At 29.7% G+C, this 18,029-nt stretch overlaps 1 protein-coding gene across 1 annotated transcript; it reads left to right on the forward strand.

Moving 5' to 3' along the window:
• Positions 1 to 11,034: 11,034 nt before the first annotated feature.
• Positions 11,035 to 14,012, forward strand: LOC125811828 (putative late blight resistance protein homolog R1A-3). Its single transcript, XM_049491380.1, has 2 exons — positions 11,035 to 13,754; positions 13,985 to 14,012. The coding sequence occupies exons 1-2, from the start codon at positions 11,035 to 11,037 to the stop codon at positions 14,010 to 14,012; spliced, it is 2,748 nt and encodes a 915-aa protein (XP_049347337.1).
• Positions 14,013 to 18,029: the final 4,017 nt, after the last annotated feature.

Here is an 18,029-nt window from a genome sequence, read left to right on the forward strand (position 1 = left end):
GATATGTTTATTTAATTTCTCATTCAAATTCAATTATGAAATTTCATATTATGTTGCTATACTTTAATTTATGAAATAACACATATTAATCAACTTATATCGTAAATGGAGTGTGCAATCTTACTAATATATAATATTACTTTACAGTAAATAACTGTAGGAATCTATAATAGAGAAGATTCTATAGGAATATAATTCTAAAGAATATATTCTAATTTATTCTTTGACTTGTTGAAAACAAATAAACACTGAATATATATATATATATATTAAATACTATTAAAGCAAGATATAATAGGATAAAAAGTTTTAAGATAAATTTATGTAAAAAGTTTTAAGGTAATTTTATTTCATAAATAAGTAACGAGAGTTTAGAAGATTTAACAAATTATTAGAAAGGAGTTACCAAAAAAATTATGTTGAAAAGATTTAACATAGCTTGAATAAGGAACAATCGATATTAAATACTAACAAAGTAATTGAAAATGAAACAAAAATAAATGAGGAAAAAGTCAGATGAAAATATTTTTCTTTTCTTGTCTACATCTAATAAAAGACCAAAAAAAAAAAAATAGAAGAAAAAAATCATGAAAATCACATGTCCCTATTTATTTGTTTGTCTACATCGAATAAAAGACAAAAAAAGTCATCTCAGATAATAATGATACCCCGATCATCTCTTATCATGTCTTTATCTCGCTCTTCTCTTCGATCTCTTACTCTTATTTTGTGCCTCAATCATCCAAGTGAATTTGTTTTCTTTCTAAAATGATATATAGATTTGTAAAAATCAAAGATCTATAATTTCAAAATCATTTATGAGGGACCTAATTATTTTCTCCTCCAACACGATGTCACTCTAGGCCGATTGACAAAGAATAAGTTTCCTTTTTATTTTTTGTACAAAAAAGTCAAGTGTGAAATAATTAATATTAACATAAACTTAAACTATCTCCTTTATGGAAAAATATCCGATAAAATTAGAACAACAGATACTTTAACATAAAATTATTGAACCTCTTTGAAAAATTACACAATCCTTATGGAGAAAGCTAATCGAGTATGTGACATGGTTACAACAAAAACAAAAATGGAGAATCTAATTTAATTCCTTATAATCATACAAAATTCATTTATTAACTTGTAAAACAACATACACAAGCATAGAAATAATGTTATGATAACAAGGAAAGGAAAAGTTCTAAATAAACATCATATCAATTAATTCTCTCTATATATAATGAAAGTCATACAGCAATTAGTTCTAGATATATCACCTTTGTATCCATTGAACTCTAGTAAATCAACCATTGGATTAGAAACCAATTCCTCATCTTGATATACCAGCAACACAGAAACCTCTTCAGTCAAATCATAAAAAGGTTCTGTCATTAGATTAATTTGAATATATTTGTAAGAGAAACACTTACAATTGAAGCTATTTATAAAGTATCATTTACTGGCTTATGAGCCTGTTTAGAGATAATTATATATAAATAATTTTATCTAAATATCTAGATAATCCCTCAAATTTGACACCAATTGTAATTTAGATACTTAAATTTATCTAAAAGACCAAATAAATACTTTTACTATTGTCATATACGCACTCATGAACACCTTATGCTGACATGGCAAATTTATGTGTATTGTAAATGCTTGTGTTATTACATTATTGAATCACAATAAAAAGATTATTTCTTAAAAAAATTAAATTTTTGATTGACTTTTATTCCAATAATAAAATTATACAACTTAATTGGGGTTCATTAACTATTTCTATTAATATCAAAACTTAACATCGATTATTGGATATTATTTGAAGTTATTGAGGATGACATTATATTTATTAAGTATTAATTACACTTCTTGAATAGTTGGAAGATTCTTTGACTTGTGTCCATAATTCAATAGCTCAAATGATGAATGTCTTGTCTTCAAGTAACGGCTAATGGTCTTAGATTTAGGCCTTATTTATTTTTGTTCGGATAAATTAGCCCAAAGATATTCTAAATAGAGTATGATATTGTGCACTTTGACCAAGTTAGCACAGTTTTTTTTTTTCAAAAAGTCTCACACATTATGGAAAAATTACGCGAGTTGGTAAATATTACTAGGTTATTAGTCATTGAGGGTAGGGTATAGTTTACTTTATTTACTGTCAGTAAATACAGTTTCAGTTTTTTTGCCATTAATAATGGGATCAACCACCTCTTTGTATACCGAATCAACAAGCCTTCATCAGCCTTTGTAAATGATTTTATACAAAATCAAATTTATCTCTCATCTCCTCTCCTCTCCTCATTTCCTATTTTTCTCCTAAAATAACTCTTTCACTTCCAATTTGAAATTTGAATTTCACTTTCTCTCTCCAATCGTGTTTTACTTTTTGCAGGTAACCGCCTAAACCGTAGGTGAACCTCTTCTTTTTTTTCATTTTTCAATTGTATATGTATTGTGCTTGTTAGTATTTGGATAATTTTTTCTCAAAATTCCCTCATTACTTATTAGATTATCATTTTTACAGAAAATAAAATGGATGGTTCGACTCCATCTAAGAGGATTACGAGAGGTACGTCATTGCATGTCAAAGTTTTTAATAATCAACCTTCATTTTCACTCGGTTTAACTCAAGATTTTGGAGTCAATGCAGGGTCTATGGAAAAAAAATCTATTGAAGAATTGAGATCCCAAAAAAAAAAGACCCAATTGCACTTTCAGAAGTCATCAACAATGTCAAGGCAAGCGACATTAAAATTGTTGAAGGAGGAAGTAAGAGGAAATCCAAAGATAGTGATTCTGAGGAGGTTGTGTCTCCTTCATTAGATCAAGACAAATACGAAGAACATCAGGTATTTGCTTAAAACACAATTGTATGTAGATATTTGTATATTTTGTTAGTAATATACAAAATTGTATGAAATATATGTATATTTTCTGCTTAAATCACAATTGTATATAGATATTTGTATATTTTGTTAGTTATATACAAAATTGCTTGAAGTATATGTATATTTTCTGCTTAAATCATGATTGTATATATATATTTGTATATTTTGTAAGTTATATAGAATAGCATGAATTAAACAATATACAAACCTTACATTATTATATATACAGTTAGGTTACACCAAAAATTATCAAATTAAAGCACACCTTTTTTATCGAATCATATACAATTCATATATATAATTGACATAGTAATTTTATACAACTACTTACAATTATACATGGTATAAGAATTTTACACAATTACTTACATTTATACAATATTATCAATTAAACAATATACAAATCGTATAACTTATATATACAGTAAAATTACAACAACAACAACAACAAAAATTATCAAATTAAAGCACACCGTTGTTGTCGAATCATATACACTTCATATATACAAATTGTGTCATTCAATTTTTCAAACAAAAAATTAGAATTGAATTGTTAATATAAATTTATCTAATCTTGTATAAACAAAATTAAATTATTGCGAACCATTAGAATGAAAAAAACAAAAATAATCCGTTTTCCAAAATTTCAATTATATACTAGAAAAATCAATTGTATACTTTCTTGCCGTTCAAAACATGAAGTTTCCTTGAAAGAAACGCTTACCTAGTGTTGAATATACAAGAATATTGATTAATCGTATGCTTCAGTCATTTGAGGAACCCAGTTGTTATGGTGTTTCTATTGCTATAGAACTCTTTTTTGGAAAAATATTTGATTTTGGACGATTAGCTTGAATCATGGGATTATGTAAAAATTTTATTACTGTAGTTAGCGCTCATGTATCCATTTATTAAAAAAAAAATATTGTATAAATTATTTTTTAAAAAGAAAATATACAAAATTAATGCTTCATAGCAAACTAAACTATACTCATTGAATGTAATTACTAAACTATACCTATAGAGCATTATTTCATTAAATATGTTTGTCATATGTGAAATTTTCCCTTAAGAGATCCTACACCTTATATATAGCACCTCCCTACCCCCAAACTTTTTTTAATACCCCAAACTTCTTAAAATTACATTTTCATCCTTTTTTTAACTATAAATACCCCTAATCTTTCATTCTTTTCACTCACAAAAATATCTTCTAATATCTCTACTCTCTACTCTCTAAATTCTCTTATTCTCGTTAAAATTACGAATTTGGTCTTTGGAAATTGAAGCTTCAAAATTCAACTTTCAATTTTCGCCTTCCAGTCATACACGTCTACTTTTTTAAGTAGACGTTTGGTACCTTCATTCCAACTCACTTTTCATTTAGTTATTTATTTGTTTACATTTAATTATTTATTTTGTGAGTAATTAATCTCTAGTCTCTACTTATTTAGTTGTTTATTTGTTTAAAACTTTGCTAATCATTTTCGTATTATATATAATTTACACACTTTTTATATTTGAATATGGATTTCGGAAAAAACATTATTGAAAAGGGTAAAACAACCATAGTTAATTCGTTCACTAATTTATCTAGCTCAAAATCCAAGAAAAATAAAAAAACCGGTAGTACTTCTCAATTTAAAACTAAAAAAACTTCTCAATTAAGAATAAATACGGATGATTATACGCATGTTGATGAAACTGTTTTTAATATTGATAGTAATAGTGGATTAGATCCTTATCATGAACATTTACAAAGAAGATTTGGTAATTTTGAAGAGGAATTACCTGAAGATGATGAACATGATGATGTTAATGCTTATGTTGATAGTTTTGATAATAATGTTGATGAATATGATGATGAAACTGAGCCACCGTCGGCTACTAGTCCCACTCCCAATCCCTCTTCCCCGGCTCCCGCTCCCTTTCGTTGTCCTGCTCCCATTCCCCCAGTGCATCCTAGGACTAAGGTAGAACGCGCTAAAAAATCAGTTGTGTGGCAATTTATGACTCAGAATAAAGATAAAACACAAGCTATTTGTAATAAATGTAAACATAGAATGAATCATAAAACTGTAGGAAAACAGGGTGGGACGGGATATTTGAGTAATCATTTAATGTCATGTTGTAAAAATGAATTTTTGCATGCTAAAGCTGTAGCCGAAGCTAAAAAAAATGGTACCACCCTTCTTGAAAATGTAGGAGTAGAGGGCTCTAATATGGTCCAAACACAATTAAATCCTTCTAATGTTTTTGGTTCTAGTATACAACGGTCATATAGTAGAGAAAAAGATCTTGAAGAATTAGCTAAAATGATTGTTGTTATGGGTTTGCCATTTAGTTTTGCTGAAAATTTCGATTTTATTCATTATATTCAAATTGTGTATAATCCACATTTTAAAGGTTTTACTAGAAATACAATTAAAAAGGTTATCTTTGATTATCAAGCTCAACATTTTCAATATCTTCATTGTTTATTTTATTATAACAATTGTAAAATAGCTATTACTTCTGATATGGGCCGTAGTGTAAATGGTAATGATTATTTCACTATTACTGCGAATTGGATTGATGAAAATTGGAATTTGCAAAAAAGAATTTTAGGTTATAAATGTTGTGAAATGCATAAAACCGGTAGTTATATAGCTCAAACAATTATAGATGTTTTGCAAAACTATGGAATTTGTGATAAAATAAGTAGTGTCACATTAGATAATGCTTCTAATAATAGAACTGTTGTTGAAATACTAAAACCGTCTCTTTGCCCTATTTATATTGATGGTTTTCATATTAAGTGTGCTGCACACATATATAATTTGATTGTTAGAGATGGTATAGCAATGTATGATAATGGTTGCACAAAAGTTGAAACTGCATGTCATTTTATTTTTAAATGTCAAGTTAAGTCTAGACGTAGAGATTTTGAAAATCGTTGTCGTGAATTTAATCTTCCACCTAGAAAAATTCCAAAATCAGTGTGTACTAGATGGAATTATTTATTTGATATGCTTGAAGTTGCTTATGAGTATAAGAAACCTTTACAAATGGTTTGGAATGCTCATAATTCAAATATGACATATAAACTTGATGATAATGATTGGAATAACATAAAAGAACTTATAGAATTCTTAAAAGTTTTTTATTTAACTACAAAAAAAATATCTGCACTTTATTATTCAACTATTTGCTCTGTTTTACCTAATATTTGTGCTATTTCTAGTAAATTTTATAAATTCAAAAATAAACCAAGATTTGAAGAATTTGTTAAGAAAATGATTGAAAAATTTTAAAAATATTTTATTCCTATTCCTCAAATTTATTTAACTGCTTGTTTGTTAAACCCACATTACAAAGATGAAGGTGCATCACGAATGGTTGATAAAATATATTTTAATTTGGGTATTGATAGTGAAGATGATGAAACACCTAGTTGTCAAGATGTTAAAGATAGTATAAAAATTGAAGCTAGAAAATTGTACGACTTGTATAATTCTAATATAAGGAATGTAGTACATAACGAAGAGCCTCAAAGTTCTAGGAGTAGATATAATAATGAAGATGATATTGATGATATGATAGATTGTATTATTGAACTTTCTCATAATGATAGAAATGATTTTGATGCATATATTAATCAAAATACAGAACCTACTACTATTGATCTTCTAGAATGACGGAGTAATCGTGGCCAATGATTTCCAAAACTACAACCGGTTGCTCGAGATATGTTAGCTATTCAAGCATCTTCAGTAGCTTCGGAAGGCGCTTTTAGTGCAACAAGATTTCAAATTGGAGAGCATAGACATTCATTAGCAGCAGATAGCTTGGAGATATCCGTACTATTTAGAGATTGGATTAATGGCGAGAGAAGGAGTTATGGTCGTCCACCTTTACCGACCAAATTTGAAAATGACGTTGATGAAATAATGCAAGATTTTAGTGATGACGACATTGATGCAATGGAAGAACTAGCTAATCAACCAATTCCAGAGCATGTTACTAGAGAAATGTTAAATGATTTAAAAAAAGATTTCCTTGGTAGCATGAACTATTAAATTTAAATGTCTATTAGTATGAGTATAATAATTCGAGGTCTAATTCAAACAGAACCCTTCCTAGAAGGTGGCTGTGTAGATTAGATTTTTTAATACTCTACTAATATTTTGTAACTCAACTTGTACTATCTAATTAATATTAATAAAAGTATAGGGTATTCGCCTTAATTTTTTTTTATTATTGTCTTCAAAAGTTCAAATTTAACTTTTAAAGTGTGAAATTTAAACTTTTATAGTTTTAAAGTTTTAAATTTTCAAACTTTTAAAGTTTGAAATTTAAACTTTTATAGTTTTAAAGTTTGAATTTAAATTTTCAAACTTTTAAAATTTAAAGTGTGAAATTTAAACTTTTATAGTTTTATAGTTTGAATTTAAATTTTCAAACTTTTAAAATTTAAAGTGTGAAATTTAAACTTTTATAGTTTTATAGTTTTATAGTTTTAAAGTTTATAATTTAAATTTAAATTTTCAAACTTTTAAAGTGTGAAATTTAAACTTTTTATAGTTTTAAAGTTTGAACTTTGAATTTAAATTTTCAAACTTTTAAAGGGTGAAATTTAAACTTTTATAGTTTTAAAGTTTGAAATTAAATTTTCAAAGTTTTAAATTGTGAAATTTAAACTTTTATACTTTTAAAAGTTTGAAAGTTTGTATTTAAAACTTTAAAAGTATAAATTTTTAAGTGTAATTTTCCTAATTTTTTAATTTTAATAAAAAAATTATAATTTATAACAGTTGGACCCGGTTTCCGGTCCGGTACCGGTCCGGGACGGGTACACGAATTTTTTCCCGGAATTACCGGTTCCGGTCCGTTCCGGTTCCGGCCCGTGGTGCCCGGTTCCGGTACGTCCCGGTCCGGTAGTCCCGGTTCCGGTCCCGTTGCCACCCTTACTCACACCCAACAATCTTTCCCTCAGACTAAGTTTCATGGCCCAATATCACAATGATCCACGAGTCAATTCATGAGATTCACTATGTGCGTCACCCACATCGTCTAAGTATTTTATGGCAATCAAGCCCTACAACTAGCTTCTTCTTTATATATATATGTGTGTGTGTGCGCGAGCGCGCGCATCTCTAATTAATCTCGTAAAGGGATTAAGGGTCCAATTTAAAAGAATTAGGCGATTTTCTTAGTTTTTTGTGTGTGTTAACCCATAAATATTTTGGTGATATGGTTTTCAGACGATTTCTTTTGTGCAACTTATATGGAACCCTTCGTAGGGAGTTAGTCTCACACTTTTTAGAGTCCATTTTGGGCATTCAGGGGCTAATTTATAGGAAATAGGTGATCTTCTCAGTTCGTCTGTATTAACCCATGAATATTTTGGTGATATGTCTTCCGAATAATTTCTTTGTAAAATCATTACGGGACCCTCCATAGGGAGTTAGTGGAGCAGTACGTATAGTCTCACAATTTTAGAGTTCATTTTGGGCATTTACAGGAATTAGGCGACTTTCTCAGTGTTTTGTGTGTGTTAGCCCATTAATATTTGGTGATATGACTTTCAGACGATTTCTTTGCTACACATTTACGGAACCCTCTGTAGGGAGTCGGGGGAGCAGTACGTACAATCTCACAACTTTTAGAGTCCATTTTAGGCATTTAGGGGCCAATTTAAAGAAATTATACAATTTTCTTATTTTTTTCGTGTGTGTTAGTCATTAATATATTGGCGATATGACTTACGGACGATTTCTAATCGAATTCTTTACAGAACCCTCAGTAGGGAGTTGGGGGAGCAATACGTATGGTCTGATAATTTTTAGAGTCCATTTTGGGCATTTAAGGACCAATTTACAGGAATTAGGCAATTTTCTCAGTAGTTTTTCATGTGTTAGCCCATCAATATTTTGTTGATTTGACTTTTAGAGTCTAAACTTGTCATGTATATTAAAAGATATTTATGCTTGGTTAATTGAATCGAACTAGGAATAGAGAAATTCCTACTTGGATCTTAATATTTCTCCCTCTTTGATTTGGAAAATTCTACGAAGTTGCTTTCAATGGAATTAAAATCAGAGTCAATTCCCTAAATGGTCACCCAAGTTGAGGGAATTGCCTTGAAATATCATTTATGTTTCATTTAGGACCAAAATATCACTCAACTATCACTATTTTCCTCCAAATATACTTGACACTTCAAAAGCCTCACTCTCTCCTAATTGGCATGACATGTCATTAAGATTTTTTTAAAAATAATAGAGTAATTTAATTCATCAAATTCATTTAACTAAAATAATGATCGTATTATTTTTTTTTAAAAAAAGAATATTAGTTTATTAAGAATAAATATTCATACTTAAGAATCTTTTATCATAATTAAACTTTTTTATTTTTTTATGTTATGAAGAATAGGTTTTTACAACGTACTATAATATCATCAATTTTGAATATTTATAAACATGTACATTCAAAAAAAGATATTGATATACAAATCACTCATGAATGCTAACTTACATCAATTAATCATAAATTGTATAATGAATCAATAATATTAAAGGTCAATTAACGGTTACAATAATATTAATCGAGTACTTTGAAATTCATGCGTACCATTTTATTATATTTTTTGAAAAAATAGAAAGTGAATAATATCATATTTTTTATCCAAAAACAAATACTAAATGGCTCAAAAGTCTTCTTCTATTCTAGTTGATATTTCATGTCATTAAATCATCATTTTAAAAAATAATAGACCTATTTAATTCATCAAACTTATGTCTCTACAAAACAAATATATGAATTACATGAGAATTTATGAAGATTATTAAAAAAAAAAAATCTTATTCCTTTATATATTTTTACCAAACAAAATTCAATGAAATTTTTTTTTTGTGCAATTATTACCTGTTAATTTTTAAAATTCCTAAGTAAATTATTCAAAAAAATTTAAGCAATTTTTTTCATAAAAATATTCAAATAAATTTGTAAGGTTGACAAAAAAGTTGGTAAGAAAGAGAAAATTATTATTTAACTTTTTTTAATTTAAATTTTTATTCTTTTATTCTATATTATATTATATTTTAACTTCTCATACAATTAAACACCAATATATATTCTTATATCATCCCAAATTCATGAAATACAAGTAATAATTAATTGAATTGCCTATTTTAATTCAATAATATACATATTATATGAGATTAATATGTTGATAAATAAAGATCAAAATTTTATTTTCTAATATAAATATTATTCACTTTCTATTTTCTTTTCAAAGAAAGATATTGTAAGATATATGGATTTCAAAGCACCCAATTAATTATTTTTTAATAGTTAATAGATTTTCAATATTATTGATCCATTATATAATATATGATTCATTGATGTAAGTTGACATTCATAAGTGATTTATATATCAATATTTTTTGAATATATTTTCTCATAATTATTCAAAATTGATGACATTATGGTAAGTTTTAAAAAAATATTTTTCACAGCATAAAAAAATAAAAAAATTAATTATGATAAAAGATTATTAAGTATGAAAAATTCTTCTTAATAAACTAATATATATATATATATATATTTAGAAAATAATAAGATCATTATTTTAGTTAAATGAGTTTGATAAGTTATTAAGCCTATTATTAAAAAAATGACTTTAATGACATGTCATGCTAATGGGAGAGAGTGAGACTTTTGAAGTGTCAAGTATATTTGGAGGAAAATAGTAATAGTTGAGTGATATTTTAATCCTAAATAAAACATAAATGATATTTTAAGGCAATTCCCTAAACTTGGGTGATCATTTAGGAAATTGACTCATTAAAATCATCAATCTCTTATATGTAAGAAACATACTTATATTCATGAATAGATATGTGTAGGGTCTAATAATGAATTATCACAAATTTTTCTACTTTTTCCTGTCAGAGTCCTGCCTTTTTCTTTTTTGACTTTGGTCTCTGCTTTTGTCTACATGATGATAAGGTTGGTGGACCTAGCTGGAAATGTGATGGAAATAGCTAGTAAAAGAAAGAACTTTGCATTTTCTGTTTTCTTAAAAACTGAAAAATTACATAACTTGTGGCAATTTGTCCATTTTCATACTGAGAGATAATTCTATTTTTTTGGATATATGGCTTATGCTGCTGTTACTTCCCTTATGAGAACCATACACCAATCAATGGAACTTACTGGATGTGATTTGCAACCGTTCTATGAAAAGCTTGAATCTTTGAGAGCTATTCTGGAGAAATCCTGCAATATAACGGGCGATCATGAGGGGTTAACAATCTTGGAAGTTGAAATCGCAGAAGTAGCATACAAAGCAGAAGACATGGTTGACTCGAAATCAAGAAAAGTTTCTTCCGCAGAAACTGTAATTACACGAAGCAAAGCTTTCTGGGAACTCTGTTGTTTCTTGGAACAAGAGGTAGAATGCATTGATTCCTTCATGATGCAGTGGTTGGCAATATGGGACTGGTACAACAACATTAAAGATTTCAAAGCACAAATTTTTTGTCTATCCAAGATACCTGAACTTGCTGTTGAGCGGTCCGAGGATATAATGGTTGGCTATGAAAATGAATTTGAGATGATGCTGGATCAACTTGTTAGAGGAGGAAGGGAACTAGAAGTTGTCTCAATCGTAGGGATGGGAGGTATCGGGAAAACAACTTTGGCTACAAAACTCTATAGTGATCCTTACATTATGTCTCGATTTGATATTCGTGCAAAAGCAACTGTTTCACAAGAGTATTGTGTGAGAAATGTACTCCTAGCCCTTCTTTCTTCGATAAGTGATGAACCTGATGATCAGCTAGCGGACCGACTGCAAAAGCATCTGAAAGGCAGGAGATACTTGGTAGTCATTGATGACATATGGACTACAGAAGCTTGGGATGATATAAAACTATGTTTCCCAGACTGTAATAATGGAAGCAGAATACTCCTGACTACTCGGAATGTGGAAGTGGCTGGATATGCTAGTTCAGGTAAGCGTCCTCATCATATGCGCCTCATGAATTTTGACGAAAGTTGGAATTTACTACACAAAAAGATCTTTGAAAAAGAAGGTTCTTATTCTCCTGAATTTGAAAATATTGGGAAACAAATTGCATTAAAATGTGGAGGATTACCTCTAGCAATTACTGTGACTGCTGGACTTCTCTCCAAAATCGGTCAAAGATTAGATCAGTGGCAAAGAATTGCGGAGAATGTAAGTTCGGTGGTAAGCACAGATCCTGAAGCACAATGCATGAGAGTGTTGGCTTTGAGTTACCATCACTTGCCTTCTCACCTAAAACCGTGTTTTCTATATTTTGCAATTTTCGCAGAGGATGAACAGATTTATGTAAATAAACTTGTTGAGTTTTGGGCTGTAGAGGGGTTTTTGAATGAAGAAGAGGGAAAAAGCATAGAAGAGGTGGCAACAACATGTATAAATGAACTTATAGATAGAAGCTTAATTTTCATCCACAATTTGAGTTTTCGTGGAACAATAGAAAGTTGTGGAATGCATGATGTGACCCGTGAACTCTGTTTGAGGGAAGCTCGAAACATGAATTTTGTGAATGTTATCAGAGGAAAGAGTGATCAAAATTCATGTGCACAATCCATGCAGTGTTCCTTTAAGAGTCGAAGTCGGATCAGTATCTATAAGGAGGAAGAATTGGCTTGGTGTCGTAACAGTGAGGCTCATTCTATTATCATGTTGCGTAGATTCAAATTGGTCACACTGGAATTGTCTTTCAAGCTAGTAAGAGTACTAGATCTTGGTTTGACTTATTACCCAAGTTTTCCCAGTGGAGTACTTTCTCTAATTCATTTGAGATACCTATCTTTGCGTTTTAATCCTTGCTTAAAGCAGTATCGAGGATCGAAAGAAGCTGTTCCCTCATCAATAATAGACATTCCTCTATCGATATCAAGCCTATGCTATCTGCAAACTTTTAAACTTTACCTTCCATTTACCAATTATTATCCTTTCATATTACCATTGGAAATTTTGACGATGCCACAATTGAGGAAGCTGTGTATGGGCTGGAATTACTTGCGGAGTCATGAGCCTACAGAGAACAGATTGGTTTTGAAAAGTTTGCAATGCCTCCATCAATTGAATCCTTGGTATTGTACAGGGTCTTTTTTTAGACTATTTCCCAATTTAAAGAAGTTGCAAGTATTTGGCGTCCCAGAGGACTTTCGCAATCACAAGGACCTGTATGATTTTCGCTACTTATATCAGCTCGAGAAATTGGCATTTCGTGTTTATTATCCAGGTGCTGCTTGCGTTCTAGAAAGCACTGCACCTTCAGGTTCTACTCCGCAAGATCCTCTGAGGTTTCAGACGAAATTATTATACAAAAAGACAAAATTCGGGAAAGCTGCACCTCCAGCTGATGTTCCAACTTTACTCTTACCTCCTCCGGATGCTTTTCCACAAAACCTTAAGAGTTTAACTTTTAGCGGACAATTCTTTTTGGCATCGAAGGATTTGAGCATTGTTGGTAAATTACCCAAACTCGAGGTCCTTAAACTATCAGACAATGCCGTCATAGGCGAGGAGTGGGAAGTAGTTGAGGAAGGGTTTCCTCACTTGAAGTTCTTGTTTCTGGATAACGTATACATTCGGTACTGGAGAGCTAGTAGTGATCACTTTCCATACCTTGAACGACTTTTTCTTAGAAATTGCTATGATTTGGATTCAATCCCTCCAGATTTTGCAGATATAACCACACTAACTCTTATTGATATAAGTAGCTGTCGACAATCTGTTGGGAAATCCGCCAAGCAAATTCAACAGGACATTCAAGACAACTATGGAAGCTCTATCGAGGTCCATACTCGTCATCTTTTGTAAGACATCTTCTTCCTTGATTTACAACAATATTTAACTCATCATCATAGTAAACTCGATAATAATCTGGATAATAGCTTTAGTAAGTCCAATTGCACCAATTCAACAAAAGTTCTTGATGCTGTCATTGTGTTTGATTTGAATCCTTCCAATATTGTGTAACTTGTTATACTTGCATGTTCATTCTTGATTTTGGGAAGTGTAACATTTTATTTTTCATCTTTTGTAGAAAGCATTTTCGATATAACAACAGATGAAGATGATGATGATGACTTTGAGAAAGAAGTTGCTTCTTGCCGCAATAATGCGTAAGTTCGTATACATGCATGCTCATTCTTGCTATAATGTTCTCTTGTTCCTTAATTATGGGACATCTAACATATTATTTTCCATTTTTTGCGTCTTTTATTTTTCTGCAGCGAGTAGTTAAGGTGTTCTGAGGACTAGCCAGTTCTCTGAAATAAATGTCAAATCAGAAGCCAAATGTGTGAGTGTTTGTTTTGTTCGTTTTCATTTTTTCTGCATAAGGTGGCAGGATGATTGCAAATGGCTTGTAATTTAATTGTATATGATCTTTCGTATAGCCATTTGTCAGTGGTTCTTAAGATACTCCAAATTTTATGCACATACATACATACTGTACAGGCCAGGACAGACTCCAGTAACGTGTGTTTCCTTTCTTGGGAGTCCTCAATCTACCTCGCAAAGGAAGAATCCAGTGGCACCAGCTTTATTACTAAAACATTCACACTGGAACAGTTAAGAAAAACTAGTCCATTTTCATACTGAGAGTGAGAGATAGTCCTATTTTTTTTGGATATATGGCTTATGCTGCTGTTACTTCCCTTATGAGAACCATACACCAATCAATGGAACTTATTCGATGTGATTTGCAACCGTTTTATGAAATATGTTTTTTGACTTACAAACATTGAATTAAAATCTTTTGAACTTTTATAAATTAAGGTTTCTTTCTTTTAAAGAAATCGATACTGTAATCCTCTATATCAACGAGTTTACTCATGTGAAGGTCAAGTGATAAAACCAGGAGCCAGAGCCAGTCTAGACCTAGGGGTTCGGAGCTTTTGTAATTGGATCATTGTGATTACGGGTTGAATGTCTAATTTTCTAGGCGATAATGATAGTATTTTGTATCTGAATAATAGCTCACTTTTTCTAAGTAATGGAAAAGAAGGTCAAAATGTGCCACTAAAAGACTTGACTAAGACAAAAATGGGTTGTCAAGAACGTAGAGGAGGGTAAGATGGACAGTTGGTCAGATCTAGTATGGATAATACATGGCGGTAGTTGGAGTGGCGGCCCTCCCAAAATTCTCTCATCTTAGATCTTTGGATTCGGTCTTATACATATGTGAGGAAGGTAATGATAAAAATTGGGGTAGAGGATTACAATATGGGGAATCGAGAATTCAAATAGTCAGTCAACTAACTGAGCTATTAAGATTTCCAAAAAAAAAAGGAGAAGGATTCATGCGACATGAATTGCATAGTTTTGAATGAGGGAAAGAAGATGGAAAATTATACTATTATACATATAATTAAAATTGTTTTTTATCTTTGTATTATTGTAGTCAGCTAATTTGTATGTTTACTTATTCATATTTTGAATAGGCATAATACATAAATATACCCTTTAACTTTGCTTCAAATCACATTTATGCCCTTCAACTTCGGGTGTGCACAAGTAGACATTTTAATTTATATAAAGTTGAAGAAATAGACATACAGGTCCTAGGGGTGTGCAAAAACCGATTTAACCAATAAATCGAACCGAAAAAAACACTATTGGTTTATTGATATTGGGTTATTGGGCTAACGATTTTAAACGGTTTTGCAAAAATTTTTATTGGATTATTGGTTCGGTTTCCGATTTTATAATTTTTGTTAATGGTTAAACCGATAACCCAATAAGACTATACTAAATTTACTAGTCTTATTGTTAATGGTTAAACGATTGTTAATTTCACACTTTTTGTTAATGGTTAAAACGATTGTTACTTTCACACTTTTTCCTTTGAATGTGTCTAGTGTCTAAACTTGCAAGAAAAATGATTGTTACTTTTATGATTATTACTTTCATGCCAAATGCTGGAAAAATCATATGGTTTATTTGAAAATTTTCTTATCGTGTATATAATATATATGAGTATTTTCTTATTGGTTAAACCGAAAACCGAACCGTTAAGTACCATAAACCGATTAACCAAAAACCGATAAGAAATATGTTATTGGTTTGGTTATCGGTTTGAAGTATTTACAAATCGAAAACCGATAAACCAAACCAATAACACCTAAAACCGAACCGAATCGACCGATGCGCACCCCTAACAGGTCCTACATGGTATCCTACATGTCATTTTTTATCCTACGTGGTGTCTTAAGTGTATTGTGTCATGTAGAACTCATGTGGCTAGTTGTTCAACTTTACACAAGTTTATGTGCATACCCAAAGTTGAAGGACATAAACATAAAATGAAGTCAAGTTAAAGGGCACATTTATGTATTATGCCTTTTGAATTTCATTAATAGTGAAAATCCTGAATCATATTCAGATTCCATCACTAATCGTTGAACCATGTTAATTTACTATGTAATATCTAATGGATTTTTTTGCTATCTTATTTATAATTGTTCAAAGTTTTGTTAATCATCTTTAGAATAATATTTAATTATATTATTTTGATATACTTTCTATATCCCTAATTACTTGTCCATTTTTGAATTGGCACACCTATTAAGAAAACAATTATTGAAATAGTGAGTTTTCCATTTTACCCATATTAATTATAAAGTGGATGAATTAAAAACTTAAGATTTTCAAAAAGTTTTACTTTTTTCAAAGTAATAAATTGATGGTATAATAGATTAAAAAAAGTTGTTCTTTCTTGATTTGTCAAAATAGACATGTAATTAGAAATAACTAAAAAATGGATAAATAATTAAAAACGGAGGGAGCAATACGTTATCTTAGCCTAATAATATCTGATTAATGGCCACCCTAATTGATTGGATAGGAGAGGATAGACTTGCTTCCAAGTAAGCCAAAATATAAAAAGACACATGTAGTACTTATATAATTCATGTGTGGACTCGTTCTTTTGTAGTAATCCCGTTCTATTTTATACGTCACGTTTTTACTTTATACTTTCATTAAGAAATGATGTAATTTTATCTTTCTGTTCTTATTTAATGTTTTCTTAAGTCAATTTTATAATAAATGATGAATATATTTTCAAGATTAATTAACTACTCTATCAAGGGTATAATAGGTAAAATATGGTAATTTATACATAAATTTTATAAAATGACAAGTATTGTGGTCCAACTATTTATAGAAAGAGATGACATGTAAAATGGGACGGAGGGAGTTATAAAGTTGACTTAAGAAAACATTAAATAAGGGTAGAAGGGTAAAGTTACATTATTTCTTAATGTAAATGTAACGTAAAAAGGTAACATATAAAATGAGAAGGAGGGAGTAGTATTTTCTTGTTTTATTTTACGTGGCACTCTATTCTCATAGTCCGTCTTTAAAAATATGTCATTTTATTGTAATTGAAAATAATTTAACTTAAAATTCTCCATCTACCCTTAATTAATGAAATGATTTACAATTATATAAATATATAAAAATTGTTTTAGCCTATAATTTTCTAAAATCTTTTTTTTTCTCTTATACATCGTATCAAGTCAAACAATACTAAGTCAAATGGAATGGACGGAGTATTTCTTTTATTTTTTTGTCACACCGTCCATAAGTTTTCTCCCATCCCCCAGACCCCCACTATGTATATTCACTCCTTAGTTGGATCTGAATTTAGAGTTTAGAAGCTTCTATAATAATTTTAGATTAATATATAATAATAATAATAATAATAATTGAACTTACAGTATTAAATTTATGTGAATCTATATATATTGTATTGTAATTTTTTTAATTATAATTTTATCCAAATCAATAAACATATTCAGATGTAAAAGTATATATTATGATTTAACAACAAATTTCTATATGAGCCGCGTCTTCCTAAGTTTTGATGCATAATTTCCTAAAACTCATAAATTTCCAAGTGACTATTTCCAGTATTTCAATGAGAACTTATGTTTTGTTATGGGTTTTCTTAGTGAATTAGTTTAATAAAATCAAAATGGAAAAAATCATGTTTTATAACATAAAATTTTCATTGATTCACGCGGAGAAAAACATCTAGTTCTCATAGTGTGAAAACTATTGAACTTATGGGATGTGGTTCT

This window comes from Solanum verrucosum, unplaced genomic scaffold (assembly GCF_900185275.1).
Source record: "Solanum verrucosum unplaced genomic scaffold, falcon-dt-bn FXZP01000238.1, whole genome shotgun sequence".
Taxonomy (NCBI): domain Eukaryota; kingdom Viridiplantae; phylum Streptophyta; class Magnoliopsida; order Solanales; family Solanaceae; genus Solanum; species Solanum verrucosum.